The sequence below is a fragment of the Microtus oregoni genome, unplaced genomic scaffold, assembly GCF_018167655.1.
Source record: "Microtus oregoni isolate MIOR12 unplaced genomic scaffold, Mior012 000000F_ref0000247, whole genome shotgun sequence".
In the NCBI taxonomy this organism is placed as follows: domain Eukaryota; kingdom Metazoa; phylum Chordata; class Mammalia; order Rodentia; family Cricetidae; genus Microtus; species Microtus oregoni.
In genome coordinates, this window is record NW_024543059.1 from 81,875,946 (window position 1) to 81,895,178 (window position 19,233).

The 19,233-nt window shown below is 46.9% G+C and overlaps 1 protein-coding gene across 4 annotated transcripts in view; it reads left to right on the forward strand.

Annotated features, from left to right (window-relative positions):
- The first annotated feature begins 2,517 nt into the window (after window positions 1–2,517).
- Window positions 2,518–19,233, forward strand: part of LOC121443043 (TLC domain-containing protein 4) — a 53,204-nt gene continuing 36,488 nt past the window's right edge. The window contains exon 1 of one of the 4 annotated variants that reach the window (XM_041644820.1): window positions 2,518–2,662. Coding sequence is in view for 1 of the 4 variants with exons in the window: in XM_041644759.1 (XP_041500693.1) it covers window positions 11,119–11,149 (31 nt within the window). In the remaining 3 variants the exon portion in view is untranslated. The other 3 variants (XM_041644943.1, XM_041644877.1, XM_041644759.1) reach the window with 3 other exon arrangements.

A 19,233-nucleotide genomic window follows, 5' to 3' on the forward strand; every position in this document is an offset into this window, starting at 1 on the left:
CCTCCCTCCACCTTTACTGCTGCAGATGAACCCAGGGCCTTTGTACATACCAGGCTAGAGCTCTGCCCCTGAGCCATATCCTCAGCTCCAGCCAAAGCTTCCTGGTCATTTAGCCTCCATCTCTCTCACAGTCAGAGGAGAACTGAGGCAGATTTCGGATAGCTTTTCCTGACCTACCTTGTTATTCTAAAAACAGTCATTCCCAGCCTCTATTTTACAATCAGCTCTATTTGGAAGTATAAGGATTTTTTTGGAAACTAATTCATCAGGGAAATTTACATCATTTAAGGGAATTATATATATATATATATACATATATGTGTGTGTGTGTGTGTGTGTGTGTGTATTCTTTTTAAGAGTAGATGATACTTTTATTTCTCTTAAGCCATTTTTATGATCAAAAAGTATAAGAAATCCCAGCACTCGGGAGGCAGAGGCAGGCGGATCTCTGCGAGTTCGAGACCAGCCTGGTCTACAAGAGCTAGTTCCAGGACAGGCTCCAAAACCACAGAGAAACCCTGTCTCGAAAAACCAAAAAAAAAAAAAAAAAAAAAAAAAAAAAAAAAAAAAAAAAGTATAAGTGCAACTTAGCCTTGAGGCAACACATTAAAAATGTAGAAGGACTTCCTATAGTAAATAGATGTTTTTATTGTTTATATTAAGCTATATATTTTTCTCCGCTCCCCTCTTTTCCTCCCCCCCCTTCTACCCTCTCCCATAACCCCCATGCTCCCAATTTACTCAGAAGATCTTGTCTTTTTCACCTTTCTATGTAGATCCATGTTTGTCTCTCTCAGGGTCCTCTTTGTTAAACACAGAACGTTGAAGTTTCATTAAGAGTAACTAGGATTTAAGGGAGACTAAAGGAAATGAACTGTTTAAAGAAGTTAAATTGCATAAAAATTTCAGAAAATATAGAGTTGATATTCTCTCCTAAAGTCACTGCTTTTTAAATTAATTTAAAAGTTTCAACATTCAAGCTGGGAGTGTATTACAGTGGATCTTTTATGAATTAGATGCTAGCCTGGGCTACCTGAGACTCTTGTCTCGGGGGGGAGAGGGAGAAAAATAAGTTTTGAGACCCAACTAGTATTTTCTGAACTCTTTTCAGAACTCAGTCTTTGTCCTTAATATAGTCACTGAGTCTGTGTAATCTCAATGCATTCTTGCAGTTTGGTGATGCATGTATAGAGGCCTAATATGAAGGAACAGTAGGGCATCAAGTATAGTGTATTCCTGTGTGTTTGCTTGGCTTGCTTGGTTATTACTGTTGGAGTCAAAGAATTACAGATGTCAAAGGTAATGATGGTGCCTTTATCAGGGCAGAACAGAGCAACTGACAACCAGCAATGATAAGCCAGGAGAGGGCCTGTGGATGACGGAGCCCTGAGATAGCACTGTGAAATTTGTCCTATCTGGACCGACTCTACAGATAGCTGCCTGTGACCATCATGGGCCCTCGGAGTTATGATATAGCTACGTGAACACACGAAGCAGCTATGGAGCAAAGCAAAACAGTCCAGGGCCACGCAGGCTGTGAAGTATCTGTGATGAAACAGGTGTGGGCACAGCACGGCTGCCCTGGAATGCTCTGAGAGCCTTGGGCAGAACGTGGCGACTATCTTACGTGGTCTTTTCCTGGGTTGCGTTTCTGACCCTGTAGCCGAGAGAGAGGTTTCCCTCTGTGGTTCTGCCAAGACCGGAAGCTTTCAGAAATGACTGAATTTCTGTTCCATTTATATAGATGAAGAAATTGAGCTTTGGTGAGGCCAATTAGCTGAAAACAGCCCCACGAAAAAGAATTCTAGGATGTAATAAATAGGATTTCAGTTCTATTCCTTTCCCATTGCATCTAAATACAGATGTGGTGTGAGAGTATTGTGCATGTTCTGTTGCTGTGTGGGAACATATTAGGTCAAATACGTAAGCTTTATTGGTAGGTCTTCCTCACAAACTGCCCTATGTCATTAGTGGTGGAATTTCCAAATGATTCTATTTATTTAGAATTTACTTCTTTCCAAAAAATTGGACTTGTGACTGCTTTTTTTTTTTGCAAATTATGCAGCTTATATATACTTCGTGTTTTTTTTTTTTTTCTAGGCAGTTCTGTCTGGTTGATACAGCGGGCCAGAAAGCTCAGATTATGAACTTGGCAACTTGGGATACTCAGCCTGTATAAAAAAAGTCCAGTTTTACTTAAACACCCTGACTGCAGAGGGGTCCCGGATGTAAGTGGATTGCTATTGTATCCATTTTTGTTACAAGGAAATCAAATCCAGGGCCTTGGGCATGCTAGGCAGGCACTACACTCTTTAGACTGCTTGCGGTCCTTCAAGGGTGTTCTCCAGGGGTTTGGGAAGAGGCTGCTCGGAGACAACACGCCTCTTCCAGACACAAGCCTCCTACCTGCTTTGGCACGCACCTGCAGCCTCAAACCAGAACGGGGCGGGGCTCGACTTTGTCCGTGTCAGACGTGGCAGAAAAAAAAAAATCAGCAATTGCCCTTTCATCCCCTTCCCGATAAGCAAACCATGCCGATCATTTGCCCGGTATTTGGGCATATAAAGCAGAATTCATCATTGGAAAAGGTTTTTGGTTACGTGGCGAGCCGGGGCGCTGACCGCCGCGGAGGCGGACTCACATACTTCTCCCCACTTGTGAGGTCTGTGACTTGCTAGGAAAGCCCGCGAACCGCACACTCACAGCACCCGGGCCGAGGGTGAGCTCTCGGGAATCCCATCGCAGCCCCACCGCCGCAATTCTCGGCTCCGAGCCCCCCGCAGCATTTAAGTTCCAGCGCGGGGAGGTGGGCCCCACGCGCGGCCTCCGGGCCCCGCCCACTCTGGCCTGGGGTCGGAGCCGAGGCGAGCGCCAGCCGAGTCCGAGCGGCCGCGGCCCCTTTAAGGAGCCGCTCTGCGGTAACCCGAGCCCGCAGTCCGGGCGGGCGCGGCGGCAGCGGCGGCGCGAGCCTCGGCGACTGCTCCTTCAGGCGTCCCCGGCTCCCGCGAGCATCTCGCGCGTGGCTCCGGCCGGCGCAGTCCTCCGGCCCGGCCGGATGACCAGGCGCCTGTAAACCCCGCTGCGCTCTCCCGGCTCCGCGCAGCCGCCGCCCGCGCGACTCATCCCGGGACCCGGCACAGGTGACGCCGTTTGGACGGGATCCGGGAGGAGGGCGGCCTCGCCGAGCGCTGCTTTCGGGCACGGCGCCGCGTCGCACCGGCCTAGCGCGGCCGAGCTCGGGCGCCCGAGGCGGGTGGGAGAGCGCGGGAGGCTTTGGCAGGTGTGCGGCGGCGCAGCATCCTTCCTGTCACCGGCCCCGCGCCGCTTGGCTTGGAGCAGATGGTGTCCCCGGCCCGCGGCCCCCGCGCCACCCCGAGATCCACTCGGCTCTGCCGGGCTGCTCGGTCCGGTCCTGGCTTTCCGACTTGGCTAGCGGCGCCTAAGGGGTCTGAGCCCAAAACGGGTGGGTGCAACCTCTGGGCCTGCAGGGGACGCTTTCTTGCAAGAGATCAGCTCACAGTCGGACGCATCAAGTGGCATCCCCCATTCTCCCCAGCCTCTTTCTAAAACTAGTAGCTTTTATTTACCCCCTAAAGCTCTCAAGGAGGGGGGGGGTCCCCATTTTTAGCCACCCTGAGTGCTGAAGTCTACTGGAGGGGGAATTGGTTTCTCTTTCCAGCCATATAACCCCTGGCAAATTGATTAAACTAAGTGCCTTCGTTTACCCTGTTAGGAAACGAAGTCTAATGCCAGTATTTATTTTCCCACCTTTCCAAGGTGTTAGGGAAGCCTGTGTGGAAGTAGTTTTGAGTTGTTTAAGTTCACTTAAGGGTCACTTGCTGGCCTGTGGATTTTTGTTTGTTTGTTTTCAATTGTATTTGCAAGTCAATGGTAGCGGGCATGTAAAATTTCAAAATATTAAAAAGTGATCTTTGATGTTTGAATTAATTTTTAAACATCAGTTTGGAGGCAGTGTGGACGAATTGGGTGGATGGTGGGAATTAATGTGTCAAGTAGACACAAGTCTGTCATTTTATTTAGGAAAGCCTTTACATGGTCAAGAAGTTGAAAAAAGAAAGGATCCTGGATGGGGAGTGTTTTGAAGTGAAATGCGTCTGTATGAACACGTGGTGCCAGATAGAGCACTGCCTTACCTTTGTTAGTAGCTCCTAAGTCAATAAATTCAGGAGTACCACTTCCCTATTTTAAGTGATCTATCAGATTCAAGATCTTTTCTCTTTTATTTTCCTTAAACTGTGTGGATAACACTAAATTTGAAATCCAAACCTACAATGCCAAACTTGAAAGGCTAGCTCGCCCGAGTTCCCCTCTCCTACGCCCAGAGGATTTATTTTGAAGGGGCTTCCTATCCTTCTTCTGAATCCCAGCAACTCCTCCTCTTTCACCACGCTGCCTCTGTCCAGTGTTTGCCTCTTTACTGTGTCATCTTGCCTGCATTTTATCTGTCTGGGCTGGATGCCTTTGACCCAGTTGCTTAGTCATTATTGTTAGCTTTGTGTTTCTGTTCCTTCCAAGTAAAAGCCTTCATCACTTGGGGAAAAGAATTATGGGTCTCACCACTAAAGTCCTGAAATCACTTGGAAGGGACGAGGGCTGATGGTTGTCAGAGAGTTGAAACATCGGTCACCAGAGAAGATGGTCCTTTGCTAAGGGTTTTCTGACTAGACCCACAGAGTAAAGAAGCCAGAGTTTCCCTGTCCTGGGTCGTCTTCTGAAATCTCCACTGGAGAGAGTCCATTGGCTTACCAACAGAGGCCCTGGGATCCCTGAGTTCTCAGAGGTCCCACTGAGTGCTCAGCTAGGTAAGAGCACTCCCTGCCAAGGAGTGGGAAGGAGGAAGTAGTCTGTTGGCAGGGATGGCCACCTTCCTGGACTAATATAACTAATGGGGCAAAAGAGCCTGGATTTCTGAAGGGACGTGGGAGGCTCCGGGGTGCAAAGATGGAGTGGAGTAGGCTTGAGGTTGTGCTGTCATTCTTTGAGGATTTATAGTCCCTCACCATCAAGGGCCGCTGCTTTATAGCCATCAGACCTGTCCACGCCCCTCCCTTGGTGCTCCAAAAGAGACCTGTCGTGTCTGCATGCTTCTCAAAGCCCGGCATTTATTAGAGGACACCACACAGTTTAGTTCATAAGAACCCCTTCAGACCTCAAATCTCCTTTCACCTGCTTCCAAGTTAATATTCTCTGTCTCACAGATTAAAGAGTCATTTGAGCTTGAGTATGGTGTGGGAGGTTAAGAAGCCTGGGCTGTCTACGCTGAGATACGGAAAACTGCCGTTCTCTTGAGGACGGTGGTGGCCTAATTAGAGTAGTGGGTATATGTACAAGGAAGGGAAACCTGGAGGGTAAAGTCAGGAGAGTTAAGTTTGATAGCTTGTGCCATAGTCCTTAAGCAAGGAAGGTGTCCCACCAAGTGCAGTTTCCTGGTGCTTTCCCTACTTCCGCTTGCCCTGTGAGGGGAAATGAGAGAGCAGTATGGAGGCAGAGTAACCGCGTGTTTGTCCTTGGGATGGCAAACAAACTTGAACTGGGTGGTCGGGAAAGCTATATTCATCTGACACTCTCCACGGTACTATTTCTGTGAACACATCACGTCAGGAAAGCTAGGTGATTTTTTTAAGGAAGCCTAAGGTACTTTGACCGTGTTTCTCTTTAAAGGATGAAAGAAAGGTGGAGAAACGGAGCCCTGCTGCTCCAAGGCCTGCTGCTCCTTGGAAGGCCTTGGACATGCAGCCAGCGGATCCCTGACCAGAGAAGCTAGGATAAAGCATAAATAGAAAGGGGATTCTTGCCGTGCGGTGGTGGCGCACGCCTTTAATCCCAGCACTCGGGAGGCAGAGGCAGGCGGATCTCTGTGAGTTCGAGACCAGCCTGGTCTACAAGAGCTAGTTTCAGGACAGGCTCCAAAACCACAGAGAAACCCTGTCTCGAAAAACCACACACACACACACACACAAAAAAAAAAAAAAAAAAAAAAAAAAACAAGAAAGGGGATTCTTTGTTCAGATAACATGGGTGTATTGAGGGAGAGGTACACAGGATATGGCAGCGGCGCTTGAGATACTTCGGCCATGTTATGAGAATGAATGACGGCAGATACCCGAAGATAGCACTGCTTGGAGGAGTGCACGGGAGGTGAAGAGCAAGGCCCCAAAAGTGCTGGATAGACAGCGTAAAGGAAGACTGTGGAAACTTGGAATCTTGGGTAAAACAATAACACAGGCATTTGGACTGCCCAGGATAGGAATAACTAAAGAACCACCGTAAACGGGCTGCCCATGCATGCTGTAGCATTGCCGGGCCATAAATGATGAAATGATGGTGAATCCTATGGATACGTAAAGAGTTTGTAAAGCAGTGTGTGAGGCCAGTGTTTTTGGAGATAGTCCCGGGAGAAGATAGCTGCATATCTGATCAGAGCTTGAGTCACGTGGGAGAAAGAAGCTGTTAAACAATGGGACCAATGTCCCAGGCTTGTTTGAAGCCACGTTCCAAACTTTTGGGGCTAGGACGTCAGAAAGTGCAGTTTTACTTTGAGACCCAGAACATGCCTAAGCAGATGAGTATCTGAAACAAGTTTCTCGTCTTACTCTGTTTCTAGTCTGCATTTCAGGGAACCCCTCACCTCCAGTCCTCTATTTGTTTAAACAGTGGAAAACCAGGTTTATCGAGGGTCAGCGGGGGTTGGAGGTGGAGATGTTGGAGGAGCTGTCTGGATCTGTCAGTGGGGACAGAAGGGAGTGTGGGAACTCATCTGGTCTGTGAGGGGTGCGAGACTCATATAGATAAAAAGGCAGCTGGATGGGCATATGCCTACAGGGACTTTCTGCTTGTTTCCTTTCACCGCAAAGCCAAGCCATTGCTTTTGAAGGGCTAGGAGGAAGATGTGCGGAAAGGAAGTTGCATTTGGATTTCAAAGCAGATTTCTCTGGGCCAGTAGCTTTCTCTCTGTAGGGTAAGTGGGGGAACCAATGCCGAGAACAAGTAGCTGATGGGTTTAGGTCAGGTCCACTTCTGTGGACCGCCTAGCAGAGCACAGGGGCTTGGATGTGGGATGGATGAGTAGGAGGCTCCTACTTCCTGGCTTTGGAGAGTTCTGAGCAGAGCTCAGGGAGTGTGTTGTGTTGTTTCTAAGCCTCATTTGCCCACTGAACTCAGTGAGAAGTTGGCTGCTCGCCTCACCAAGAATTGGAACAGTATTCTCATTCTCTTTTATTACCCAGCCAGGCGACCAAGACTTCCTCAGAGGTCTAGTTCATGATCCATGGTCAAATTCAGGTTTCTGCCCTACCCAATGTCAGACGGCTAGTTCTGCTGTGTGCCCTGGAGTTGGCTAAGAGCTGAAACTGTTCTTAGGTTCTTGATTTCCCTTTTCGTAACAGTTAACATCTGACTCCCAACACCTAACCCCTGAACACTTCTACCAGGTGGTAAAACAAAACCTACCGAAACGAAGTACACCGGCATCGGTGTCCACCCTAGCCTGTTGCTTGGTGACCGCTTGCTTTTGTCATTGACTTTCGACCTAGTGGGGATCTCCCTTTGGGACCATCTGGATTCCTTATGTGCCTTTCTTACCGCAGTTGATGTTTTTAGGTGTTTGACTTCACCCTTTTTTAATCTGCCTGGCATTTGTCCAAGGCGCTTTCATTTCTGGTTTCACTACTATTCTCTCTCACATCCCCCAGCTTTGGGTATCTGTCCAGCAACTCTTGTGAGCCCAATTTTGGATCCTGTATTCTAGAAACAACTGTACGCTAATGAGGTGTCTATTTTGGTTCTCATTTAACTTTCAGTTTGAGGGGATAAGGAGAAACTATTTGGTCAAATTAATTTTACTTCATTTTCTCCATTGAATCCATAGAGAGATATATTTGGGGGCTGGGAAGGAACCCAGAAGGGGGAGACAGCCCTGTAAGCCTCTCCATGTAGCCCCCAGCCCTACAAAGGAAAAGAAAAGGAGAGCACATTTGACAGTATTGAGAATGCCTTCCATATTGGTATTAGTTTACTTATTGGAATGGCAGCAAAAAGGAATTTTAGTTGATGAATTTTTAATTTTTTAAATTAAATCTAAACCCCTAGACAGAGTGTTGCATGTTAGGGACACAGTTTTTAAAACTGGTCTTGCTTGATTAACATGCTTGTTCTAATACACGTAAAAGTATTGGGACCCATGAAGAATTTAATCAAATTTTGTAATCTGTTAATGCTTTCTAAAAATTTACTTTGGGTGTTGGTGGCGCAGGCCTTTAATCCCAGCACTCTGGAGGCAGAGGCAGGCGGATCTCTGTGAGTTCGAGACCAGCCTGGCCTACAGAGCTAGTTCCAGGACAGGCTCCAAAGCTACGGAGAAACCCTGTCTTGAAACACTACTACTACTAATAATACTAATAATCATAATTTATTTTATGTGTATTGGTGTGAAGGTATCAGATCCTCTAGAACTGGAGTTATAGTTGTGAGCTACCATGTGGGTGCTGGGAATTGAACCCAGGTCCTCTGGAAGAACAGCCAGTGCTCCTAACTGGTGAGTCATCTCTCCAGCCCCCTGCTAATGCTTTTTAAAAGACTCATAAAAATTACAGCTTTGCTCAGATTAAGCGATATCCTTTGTCTTTTTTTTATTTGTTGTGTATGTATGTGTAGGTGTGTGTGTAAGCCAGGAATCCACATCCATGTATTTCCCAGTCACTCTCTACCTTGTTTGTTTGTTTGTTTAAAACAGGGTCTCACTCTGTAGCCCTGGCTGTCCTAAACTCACTATGTAGATCAGGATAGCCTCAAACTCATGGAGATCCACCTACCTCTGCAGACTGGGATTAAAGGTATGGCCTTTAATCACGGGCCTCCGCCCCCTGGCTCTTTCCACCTTGGTTTTAAAGAACCCTAAGAAACTGGAGCTCGGTGCTGGCCAGACTAGCTGGCCAGGGAGCCCCTGGATCCTCCTGTCTCTGCAGGTGGGAGCCACCACACAGTGGGAGGCTGGAGATCCTAACTCACTCTGGCCCTCAGGACTGCACAGCAAGCCCTTTACCAGCTGAGCTGACTCTCCAGGTTTACTCTTCATGTTCTAGAAAGCCTGTGTGTTACCAGAAAGATTTCTTACTTGTTTTTTAGAAAAATGAAGTGCTGTAGGGAAAGATAAAGTTTGAGCTGGAAGGCCAGGAGGGAAGGCCGATCCCTGAAGCAAAGGCAACTCCTAGATTCACATCTTAGAAACAAACCTTGAGACACTGTGGATTTGGAGGGCTTGATCATGGCCTCTATGGCCTACAATAGCCAGTGTTTTCCCAACCATTTGTGGTAGATTCTTGTTAGGTGCTTAGGAGTCTGAAGCAAGAGGATTCCAAGTTTGAAGCAACTTGGCAACTTAGTAAGACCTGTGTCTCAAAATAAAAGTGGGTGAGGAGGAAAGCAGCTGTGACACACGCCCATAATCATAGCACGTGGAAAGCCGAGGTAGGAAGTCAGGATTCAAGAGCAGCCTCTGCTGCAGGAGGAGCTGGAGGTCAGTATGTGCTTCTTCATGAGACCCTGCCGTAAATAAATAAATAGATTGACTGAGAAGCACATAGGTGGGTTGGGGTGTAGCTCAGCGGTGTAGGCTTCCCTAGCGTACGTCAGAGCCCTAGGTTCAGTTACAACATTGGAACTGGGAGGAGAAGGGATTTGGGACAACTTGAATACACGCAAACACATACAAGCACACGCACACACACACACACACACACACACACACACTATAGCAACATAAATTGAATTCAGGGGGAAAACAAAACATAAAAGCACTGAAGTGTGAGGAAGGCCACCTTGTACTCTTCGAAGTCCTCTTCTCGTCTTGCTGCAAGCTCTGGTTTATAATACTCTAGTAGCCAAAAAGAATTGATCTGTAACTCAGTTCAGGATACTGGGCAGGGAGACCAGAGAACTCTGTCTGTTCTTGGTTCTGAGGATCCAGACTTCCTGGCGGGCTAGTCTAGCTAATCACTGAGCTCCAGTTTGAGTGGGCAGTGCTGTCTTTGAAAACAAGGTGGGGAGTGGTTTAGGAAGACTCTGGATGTGGACTCCTGGCATCCGTACACACGTTCACACATATGTGATACCGCCTCCCCCTGTACCTACACAAGATGCATTTCTCCTTCGAGTTTTTAATCAAGGCAACAACACCACACCTGCAGGGGCTCTTTTCAAACCAACCGTTTGTGCCTCATACAGTAAAACCATGTGGCTTGGCTTTCCGAGGCCATTTCAGATCAAGTTCTTTGGTGCTAGCCAGGGCGCTCCGTAAAAGGTCAGTAGGGTGAGGTGTAAGTTCTTGGGCTTAACCCAGAAATAGCTTTAACAGGACCTAAAGGGACACATGACCAAAATAAATAGCAACGTGATAGTCTTCCTGGACAGTTTCTTTTTTTTTTTTCGAGACAGGGTTTCTCTGTGGTTTTGGAGCCTGTCCTGAAACTAGCTCTGTAGACCAGGCTGGTCTCGAACTCACAGAGATCCGCCTGCCTCTGCCTCCTGAGTGCTGGGATTAAAGGCGTGCGCCACCACCGCCCGGCTCTGGATAGTTTCTTCACTAGGCAGTACAAGTATGTGATTTGAATGCATTAGTCTGACCCTAGTTCGTAAAGCTGGGGAAGTGACTCCTCAGAAGTGAGGGGGTCTTAGCTTCTGGAACTGCAGCCACCAAATACTGGTCTCAGTAACAGCTTCCTAGCACAGATCTCTGTAGCCCAGGCAGGGCCCATCTGTGGCCCTCCTCTTCAGCCTCTCAGGTAGCTGGTATTACAGGCCTGCATCATTCAGCCAAGCTTTCGGGACAGTCCTTCACGTGGCAGTGGCAGCTGTGGGCCACGCTAACTTCCTTTTGCTTGATTCCCTGTGTTTCAGGAATTCAACCGCGAGATTTGTAGTTAAACAAAAACAAACAAACAAACAAAACCACATCGGTGGGGTGTGGTGGCACACGCCTTTACTCTCACAGGCTGATCTCTATAAATTCAAGATCAGCCTTGTCTGTGCAGTGAGTTCCAGGACAGCCAGTTCTCAGCAGGAAAGAACAAAACGAGAACTAAAACCACATCACTTTGCTTGATGACCGGTTCCACACTGGAGGCTGAGTCAGGTTGGTAACTATCAACTTCGTTGGCTAATAGTGCAGCTAGAGCTGGTATTGGGTGAAGGCAGTCTCAGAGGAAGAGGTGAGAAAATCTGTGCTCAGCACGTTGGGCAATGTTAAGGGGCCCTTAGGTAGTAGAATGAAAGGCTACCTAAGATGGCTATGATCCGATCCTTGGCTGTCTTGTTTCATGTTTTCAGAATTTTATTTTTTCTCAGATAGTCCTGTTTCTAGGACCAGGAGGATGGAGCAGAGGAAAAGAGTAGATACAGGGAGGTGAATGTGAGCCAAGTCCCATGATATGCCTAGATGGAGGTGTTGAAACGAAGCCCATGGTACGGCATGCTAATTAAAATGGGGTCACCATTTATTTATATGTTTATAAATTGTAGATTCCGTACTCGATAAAATATGTAATATTTGTAAAATTTTCACTTTCCCCACTTACCCTCCTCTTTTGTTTCCGTCCTGAAACGGCTTCTTTTCCTCCAAGTAGTCTTCCCCCTCCCCTGTAATGTAATGTCACATACATTAAAACAAAACAAGCAAACAAAAGCAAACTAGATTCCACACCAGAGAGAAAGCGCGCAAGGTGGGTTTGTAGCCCTACCCATTTCCTGCAAATGGCAGTTTTGTTCTTTTTGTGGCTTCCTAGAGCTCTGTCTAAAGTTCTTCATGTGCTCTTGATGGACACCACCTCAGTTGATCCCGTGCTGGCTGTTGTGACTGTCACCCCGGACAGGCAGGTTATCTCTCCAGTCCGCTGATGCTGATTTCCTTTGGGCGTGTCCCCAGGAGTGATATGGCTGGATCAGGTGGTAGTTCTATTTTGATTCTTTTAGTGGCCTTGCTGATTGACACCCCCGCCCCCAGCAGTGAGTTCCTTACTCCCACGTCACCCCTACCCTCACTACCTTTTGGTGTTTGTTTACTTGATGATAGCTTAATGACTGGGCTGAGCAGGGACTCTCCTGAGAGTTTTGATTTGCATTTCCTTGGTGACCAAATGCGACTCCTGTGTCTCCTGTGTATTTACTGACCGTCTGTACTTCTTTTGAGAATTGTCCTATTCACTTGCACATTTATAGATTAGATTTCTTGGTGCTTGATTTTTTTTTTTTGAGTTCTTTATATATTCGATTGAATGTCCTGTTAGAATATAGCTAGCAGAGATGTTCTTCCATTCTATAGGCTGTCTCTGTGTGCTATTGTTTTCTTTGCTGAGAAGTCTCCTTATCTAAACTATCAAATTCAGGTCAGTTCGTAAGGTAGACAAGTTTCAGGGCTTTTAGGCCAAGGAGAAAAAGAAGGACTTGGGTACTGAAGGATTTAGATGCAGACCCAAATCATTCATTCTGTCAGAGAAGTAGGTGTGACATTTCTTGCTAAGGAAAGGATTTCTAGCATAAAGCACTGGTGTTTATTGGTTTTTAAAGATGAGGTCTCGCTCTGTATCCTTGACTGGCCTGGAACAATTGTGTAGACCAGGCTGGCCTCTGCATGCTGGGATTAAAGACGCGTGATACTGTGCTCAGCCAAGTCCTATTTTATTTTGTTTTGAAAGAGGCTCTCTGTGTAGACAAGGACGACCTTGCATTCCTGATCCTCCCGCCTCCACCTTCCAATCTCTTGGTTTACAGGCACAGGCCACCACACTGGGATCACCATTCTTGGTTGAGAATCTTAAAACAATGTTTTCTTATTTCTTGAGAAATGGGGGCGGGTGGCTAGGCAGTTCTTCTGCGGGGTACAGACTCAGGAAGTGTGTGCATTAATTTCAGGGTCATGGAGCTGGAAGATTCCAGAAGGCCTGCTCCTGTGGTTACTCATTAGTTTTTAAGGGTTGGCTGCCGACGGCAATGGTCAGCCTCAGTTTCCTCCTCAGGGCCTCGTGGCCAGCACAGCGGTCGGAGCACGCAGGGCAGATGGCTGCTGGGAGAGCTGCTTCTGCTCTCTGACCACCGCGTTCTCCCTTCTGCTGCAGCCCCACGGGTGAAGGTAGAGGCAGGCTCTGTCTTTGGTTGAGAGTGGTGGTGTCACGTTACAAAGTGATCAATGGCCATTAAATGGTTTACCACACTCAGCTGTAGTATTGTGTACTCTAATAGGTACAGTTAAGGCATTTCCTCGCTTAAACTATACAATCGCCTACAGTGTAGGCATTCTTATGCCTGTTGTATAGAATTTGTAGCTGAAGAGGATGTCTTCTCCTTTCTTTTTAGATACAGGGTTTCTCTTTTTTTTTGGTTTTTCGAGACAGGGTTTCTCTGTGGCTTTGGAGCCTGTCCTGGAACTAGCTCTGTAGACCAGGCTGGTCTCGAACTCACAGAGATCCACCTGCCTCTGCCTCCCGAGTGCTGGGATTAAAGGCGTGCGCCACCATCGCCTGGCTGACAGGGTTTCTCTAATGTGTAGTTCTGACTGTCCCGGAACTCACAGAGATCCACCTGGGATTAAAGGTGTGCACCACCTTGCCTGGAACTCAGAGATCCACCTGGGATTAAAGGTGTGCACTGCCACGCCTGGAACTCAGAGATCCACCTGGGATTAAAGGTGTGCACTGCCACGCCTGGCCTGGCCGGGCTACCTTGTTTTTAACCAAGGTCACTAATGAGAACTGGGACTGACCAGCCGTGCGAGAAAACTCACAGCTCTGAAAACACACACAAACCCGTGCACACAATAGAATGTGATACACGCGTTTAAAGGAAGAATTGGGGCTGGGGTTTGATTCTAGTTCTCCAGCTAAATGGAATAAGTCTTCTCAGTCCATTGAGTGGCTCTTCAGCTTCTCTGACCCCACTGAATACTTTCCTGTGGGGAACAGAATGGAAAAAGAATGCGGAAGGTAGGAAGCTGAGTCTTGCCTCAGCCACCCTTGCAAGCCAAGGATTTCCCTGTGGCCAGTGGACTGTTGATTTGGAGGTGAGAAGAACCTGACTTCCCGGGAAGTCTGGCAGGTGTCCCAGTTCTGCTCCCCCCCCCCAGCTTAAAAATAGAACTGTTGCGGGGGAGGGGGGTAGTGTGCGTTGTCCAGTCTTCCCTTGATTTCACAGTGTTGGCGGAGTGCCAGAAGATGTTCTCAGCCAAGCAGCTCCTGCTGGGATCTCTCTCCAGGAAGGGATGGTCACTGATTTGAAAATAAGCATACCAGAAGCTAGGGAGAGAGAGATGAGGAGCCTTCCAGCTGATGCTCTGCCCCTTGGTCCCTCAGTGTCAGGACCCTGACAGTGCAGACTCCTAAGACTCCCGGTCTAGCACGGAATTGGAAATGTTAATTTTATTAATGACAAACTCTCAAATGGGACCAGCTTAAAAAACCCATCCTTTTGACTTGCGCCAGCTACCGCAGCAGTTTGTGGTGCGACTTCCCAACTACTGTGGCCTCCTGGCTCCAGACATTTTGGTTTCTCCTAAATTCAGTGCCTGTAATCGGGAACTCAGAAGTTTAAAGAACAAAAGCTTCTTTATAAAAAGTTGTACGTGGGGTGAGATGAGAGGAGGCAACATTTATCACGTAAATCACATGTATGGGGCCTGTACTCTGTGCCTGTGGGCCCTAGAAACTCAGCTGATTCCTATGAGCAGGTCGAGCTCAGTGGCAGTTAGGAGTGAGAAGCAGTGGGGTGGAGGGAGAACGGGGAAAGGGTCTTTGTCTGTGGGGGCCTCCGGCAGCCTCATTGCTTGTTAGGCGGTGTAGCAAGAAAATGAAAGTCCGGGGATAAATGCCAACTGCAAAGTATAAAAAGTGGGAGAGAGTGAGGTAAAAAGAAAGAAAAAGATAAAGGTTGATGTACAATACATGAACTATACTAGATTTCATTTATTTTTTAAGATAAAAGCTAAAACATGAATCATGGAAAGGGCAAGGAGGATGGGAAGTTCAAGGCCAATCTGGGCAACTTAGAGAGCCCGGAGCTCAGTGACAGTGCTGGCCTAGCATGCTAAGAAGGCTCTAGTTTAGTCCTGAGTGCTGAAAACAAGCAAAGCAAAACAGAACAAAACAGCAAACACCCCATCTACAACAACACAGTGGTGTGGGAGTGTCATATATCAATCTGTTGATTTCATTGGTTAAGCAATAAAGAAACTGCTTGGCCCTCATAGGTTAAAACATAGGTGGGAGGAGTAAACAGAACAGAATGCTGGGAGGAAGAGGAAGTGAGCTGAGACTCGACAGCTCTGCTCTCTGGAGCAGAGGCTTGCTCCCCTCTCCCTGGCGCACGCGATGAAGCTCCAACCCAGGATGGATGTAGGCTAGAAACTTCCCTGGTAAGCCACCTCGTGGGCTACATTGATTATTAGAAATGAGCTAGTCCAGGTGTGAGAGTTAGCCGAGAAGAGGCTAGATAGAATGGGCCAAGCAGTATTTAAATGAATACAGTTTGTGTGTTGTTATTTCGGGCATAATCTAGCAGGTGGCCGGGGTGCTGGGGATGCAGCCCCGCCACTCATATTACGACAACACAGTACCCCAAACTGAAGCATATACAAATTCTCAAGGCAGTTGAGGAAGCTATGAATACAGGTGGTTAAAATCCAATTAATAACCCTGTAATGAAAAGAAAACCTCGTCAGAGGGCGCAGGGATTCTCAGCGAGAAACTAAGGAGATGGGGAACCTACACTTGCTGTGTCACGCCTCTTTGGCGTGGACTAAGGGGCTCCACGAGAAGAATCTTTATCAGAAACCCCTTCCCTTCGAAAATAAACTACAGCAAGGAAGACCTCCCTGAAATATTAGCACTTGGGAAGCCGAGGCAGGAGGATTTCAAGAAATTCAGACTTTGCCTGGCGTCACTCCTGAGCCGCAGAGTCACTGCTGGTCTCTCCTAACAAGAGTGGAAAAGAACAGCAGTGGCCACAGGAGCTCTGCACTGAGCAGCGAGCCAGCAATATCCTAGAGGCCTTAAAAGCAGAAGCAGAGAGACAAGATTTTATCAGATAAGGCGAAATCTTTGGTTAAAGAGATGTTTAGTAGAGATAGGAATTGTCAAGAGTTCTCTGCCCTGTGATGCAAGGGTGAGGCCTCCACTGCTGTGTAGTTTCTCTCTATGGGTGATCCGTACAGAGCCTCAATTAGGGAATATATGTGCTTCCTTCCTGTCCTGGCCTCCTGTGCTTGTAATTATTACATAGAATTGTGAGGTAAAGAAAAGCCAGGTTAGAAATGTACAAATATATATCATATATGTATATGAGTGTGTATACATATATGACATCATATATATGTGAGATGTGTTATGCTTTGTTATCATGAAAACAAACGTTAAGTATTCGTTGCCAGGGTCTGTAGCAGGCAGAACTGAAGTTTGTTTTTGACTTGAATTCTGTTACATGCTGCTGGGGACAGAAAGGTTGGAACATTGTTACCAGACTTAGGGGTCACAGCCCATACTCCAACATTCCAGGTTTGGCCACCCATCCCAGTAAGCCAATTAAAGGAGCCAAATTAATAGTGGGAAGCAGGAGAAGATTTGTTCAGTGTGACCACATTGGGAAGAGGGACAGAGATCCAGTGAGCTCCCCAGTCCTTCTCCAGGAGTTTCTGACAGGAGGGTGGGGCTTAACTAGCAAGAGGTGGGCACTGGGAGCAGTCTCCCAAGGCATGGTCTCTTGCCCTCCACTGTCTCCTCAGAGTCTTCCCAAAGGGTCACTTGACAAATTTTGACTCTCCTTGAGGCAGGTTCCTTTCCTGAATGCCCCCAGGCCATCCTCCATTTCCTGTCAGCAGGAAAGGAGTTACTAAATTTCTTAGGTTTTTTCCTCACACAGTCTGATTAGCCAAAGAGGGAAAATCCCTGTCTCTTTAGAACACGTTCGTTCCTGACAGGCAGTGGTTTATAGGATTGTCCTTCGAACTCACCTGCACACCACGAAATACACACACACACACACACACACACACACACACACACACACACGGCTATTAGAGAATCTATTAGAATGGGTTGCCTGCTGTTGGTATGCCCTGCAGACTTTAATAGCTATGATCATGATCGTTCATGAGCTTGATGCTCAGAACAGGAAAAGGAGACATTTGATGAACTTGTAATTCTCCTAACTTTTTCATATGCCCACCAGGTCATAATTTAAAATTAACAAAGCAAGGAGTTAAGAGGAACCCTTTAGCTGTGAAGAGCACTGGCTGCTTTATTCCTAGCACCTACATTGTTAGCTCACAACTTTTCTCAACTCTACTTCCAAGGGCTTGGATATCCTCTTCTGATTCCCTTGGGCACCAGGCGTGCACATGGCACACAGACTACTGGCAAAACATCTATTAAACATAAAATAATAACAGTCTAGTGCCGGTGGCCTACATCAGTAATCCTAGTTACTTGGGAGACCGAAGCCAGAATGAGTGAGTTTAAAGCCAGCAAGAGCAACTTAGCGAGACTCTGTCCTTGTTAGGGATGTAGCTCAGTGGTAGAGCAGTTGTTCTGCATATATGAGAATCAATCCCAAATACCCCATAAAAGTTAAAAATTAAAAGAAAATAAACCTGTAACCACAGTTAGCTGAGATGTTTGTGTGTAGTTGCCCAAATGCTTGCCAGTTTCTCCAGGCATGAAAAGTGTGGTGTACAGCTGTTCTTTGCCCAGACATTGTAAAACCTGTGAGAGATGTTTTGTTTGTGTTTTAACAAATAAAGCTTGCTTGAAGATCAGAGCCCAGAGTTAAGCCACTAGAGGCCAGGGAGTGGTGGCAGACACCGTTAGTCCCAGGACTCTAGGAGGCCAGCAGAGGGGTCTCTTAGTTCAAGGCCACCCTGGGCTACACTAGGTTGAATCTGTCTAAAAGAAACGGAGCTCACACAAAGGTGATCCCAGCACTTGGGATCCCACGCCTTGAATCCCAGCACTAAGGAGGTGGAGACAGGAGTGATATGGCTGGGCAGAGAGAGGAATATAAGGCGGTTAGGAGACAAGAGCTCAGTGCAGACTGAGGATGCCCCTGCAGTCTGAAGATGGGGTCTGAGGACACCATCTGAGAAGACAGTCTGAGACAGGATCGTCCCTTCAGTCTGAGCATTGGGAGAGGTAAAAGGTCTCCCTGGTGGCCGCTCTGCTTCTCTGATCCTTCAGCTTTCTTCCCCTAATATCTGACTCCGGGTTTTATTAAGAACAGCTAGAATTCGTCGTGCTCCCATCAGTTATGGACATTTTATCAGCATTTACACAGATCCTACAATGAGCCAGGAACCTCTACTCCTCAGCTTTAAGTAGGTTTCTAGTTTGTTGGGCTGGGTAAGTAGCTCATCTTTTCTCATTTGCATGTTCATTTACAAATGACTTACAGTTGATTAAGTCCTACAATGTTAGGCCCTTGGAATGGTAAATAACTCTACATTATTAGTCAGACAGTTGATAAGACTTTAAGAACATAGTGCAGATTGTTGTATGTATATGTGAAAGTTTTGAATCATACCGTATGTTGGATGGAAGAAATTAAAGGTAGAAAATATTATAGCAGTATTAATTCATCTTTATTGGCACTCTGCTTTTAGACACATTTAGAAGTGAGATCTTTTCAAAGTCAACATATGTTTACGCTGTACCAGCTGGGCTGCCAATTTAGAAAAGTAGATGGTAATTGGTAAAGTATTCGCAGAACAGAAGTCACTTATCAAAATGGGAATGTCTTCCAGCATGAATGAGAGGGGCTCATGAGCCCCCAACCCTTGATGAAGAGCTGTTGACAGTTGGTGGCTGCTGGGGATGAGATAGTTTTCTTTAGGGGTGTGTGGTTTTTGGAAGGACGTTGGTAGGTTGATCAGGATGTGGACTGCTCAATTGAGCTCTGTGGGTTATTTAAAAAAGGGCATGAAGTTGGGAGAAGGCTGCACACACTTATATATGGGGAGATCTAGGAATGGATGGAGGCAGGGAGACGGTGAATATGAGAGAAATATGTATGGGAGCATGAAATTCTCAAAGACTACATAAAAATATATTAAACAATGAGAGGATCAAGACGAGTATGAATGTCTGTGAACATTATTAACAGACATTGAGCGCATGCCATCTGCTCCTGGCCTCCCTTATGTTAGATGTAGTGAGGAAGCATGGCTAGCCTTGCAGCCTTATG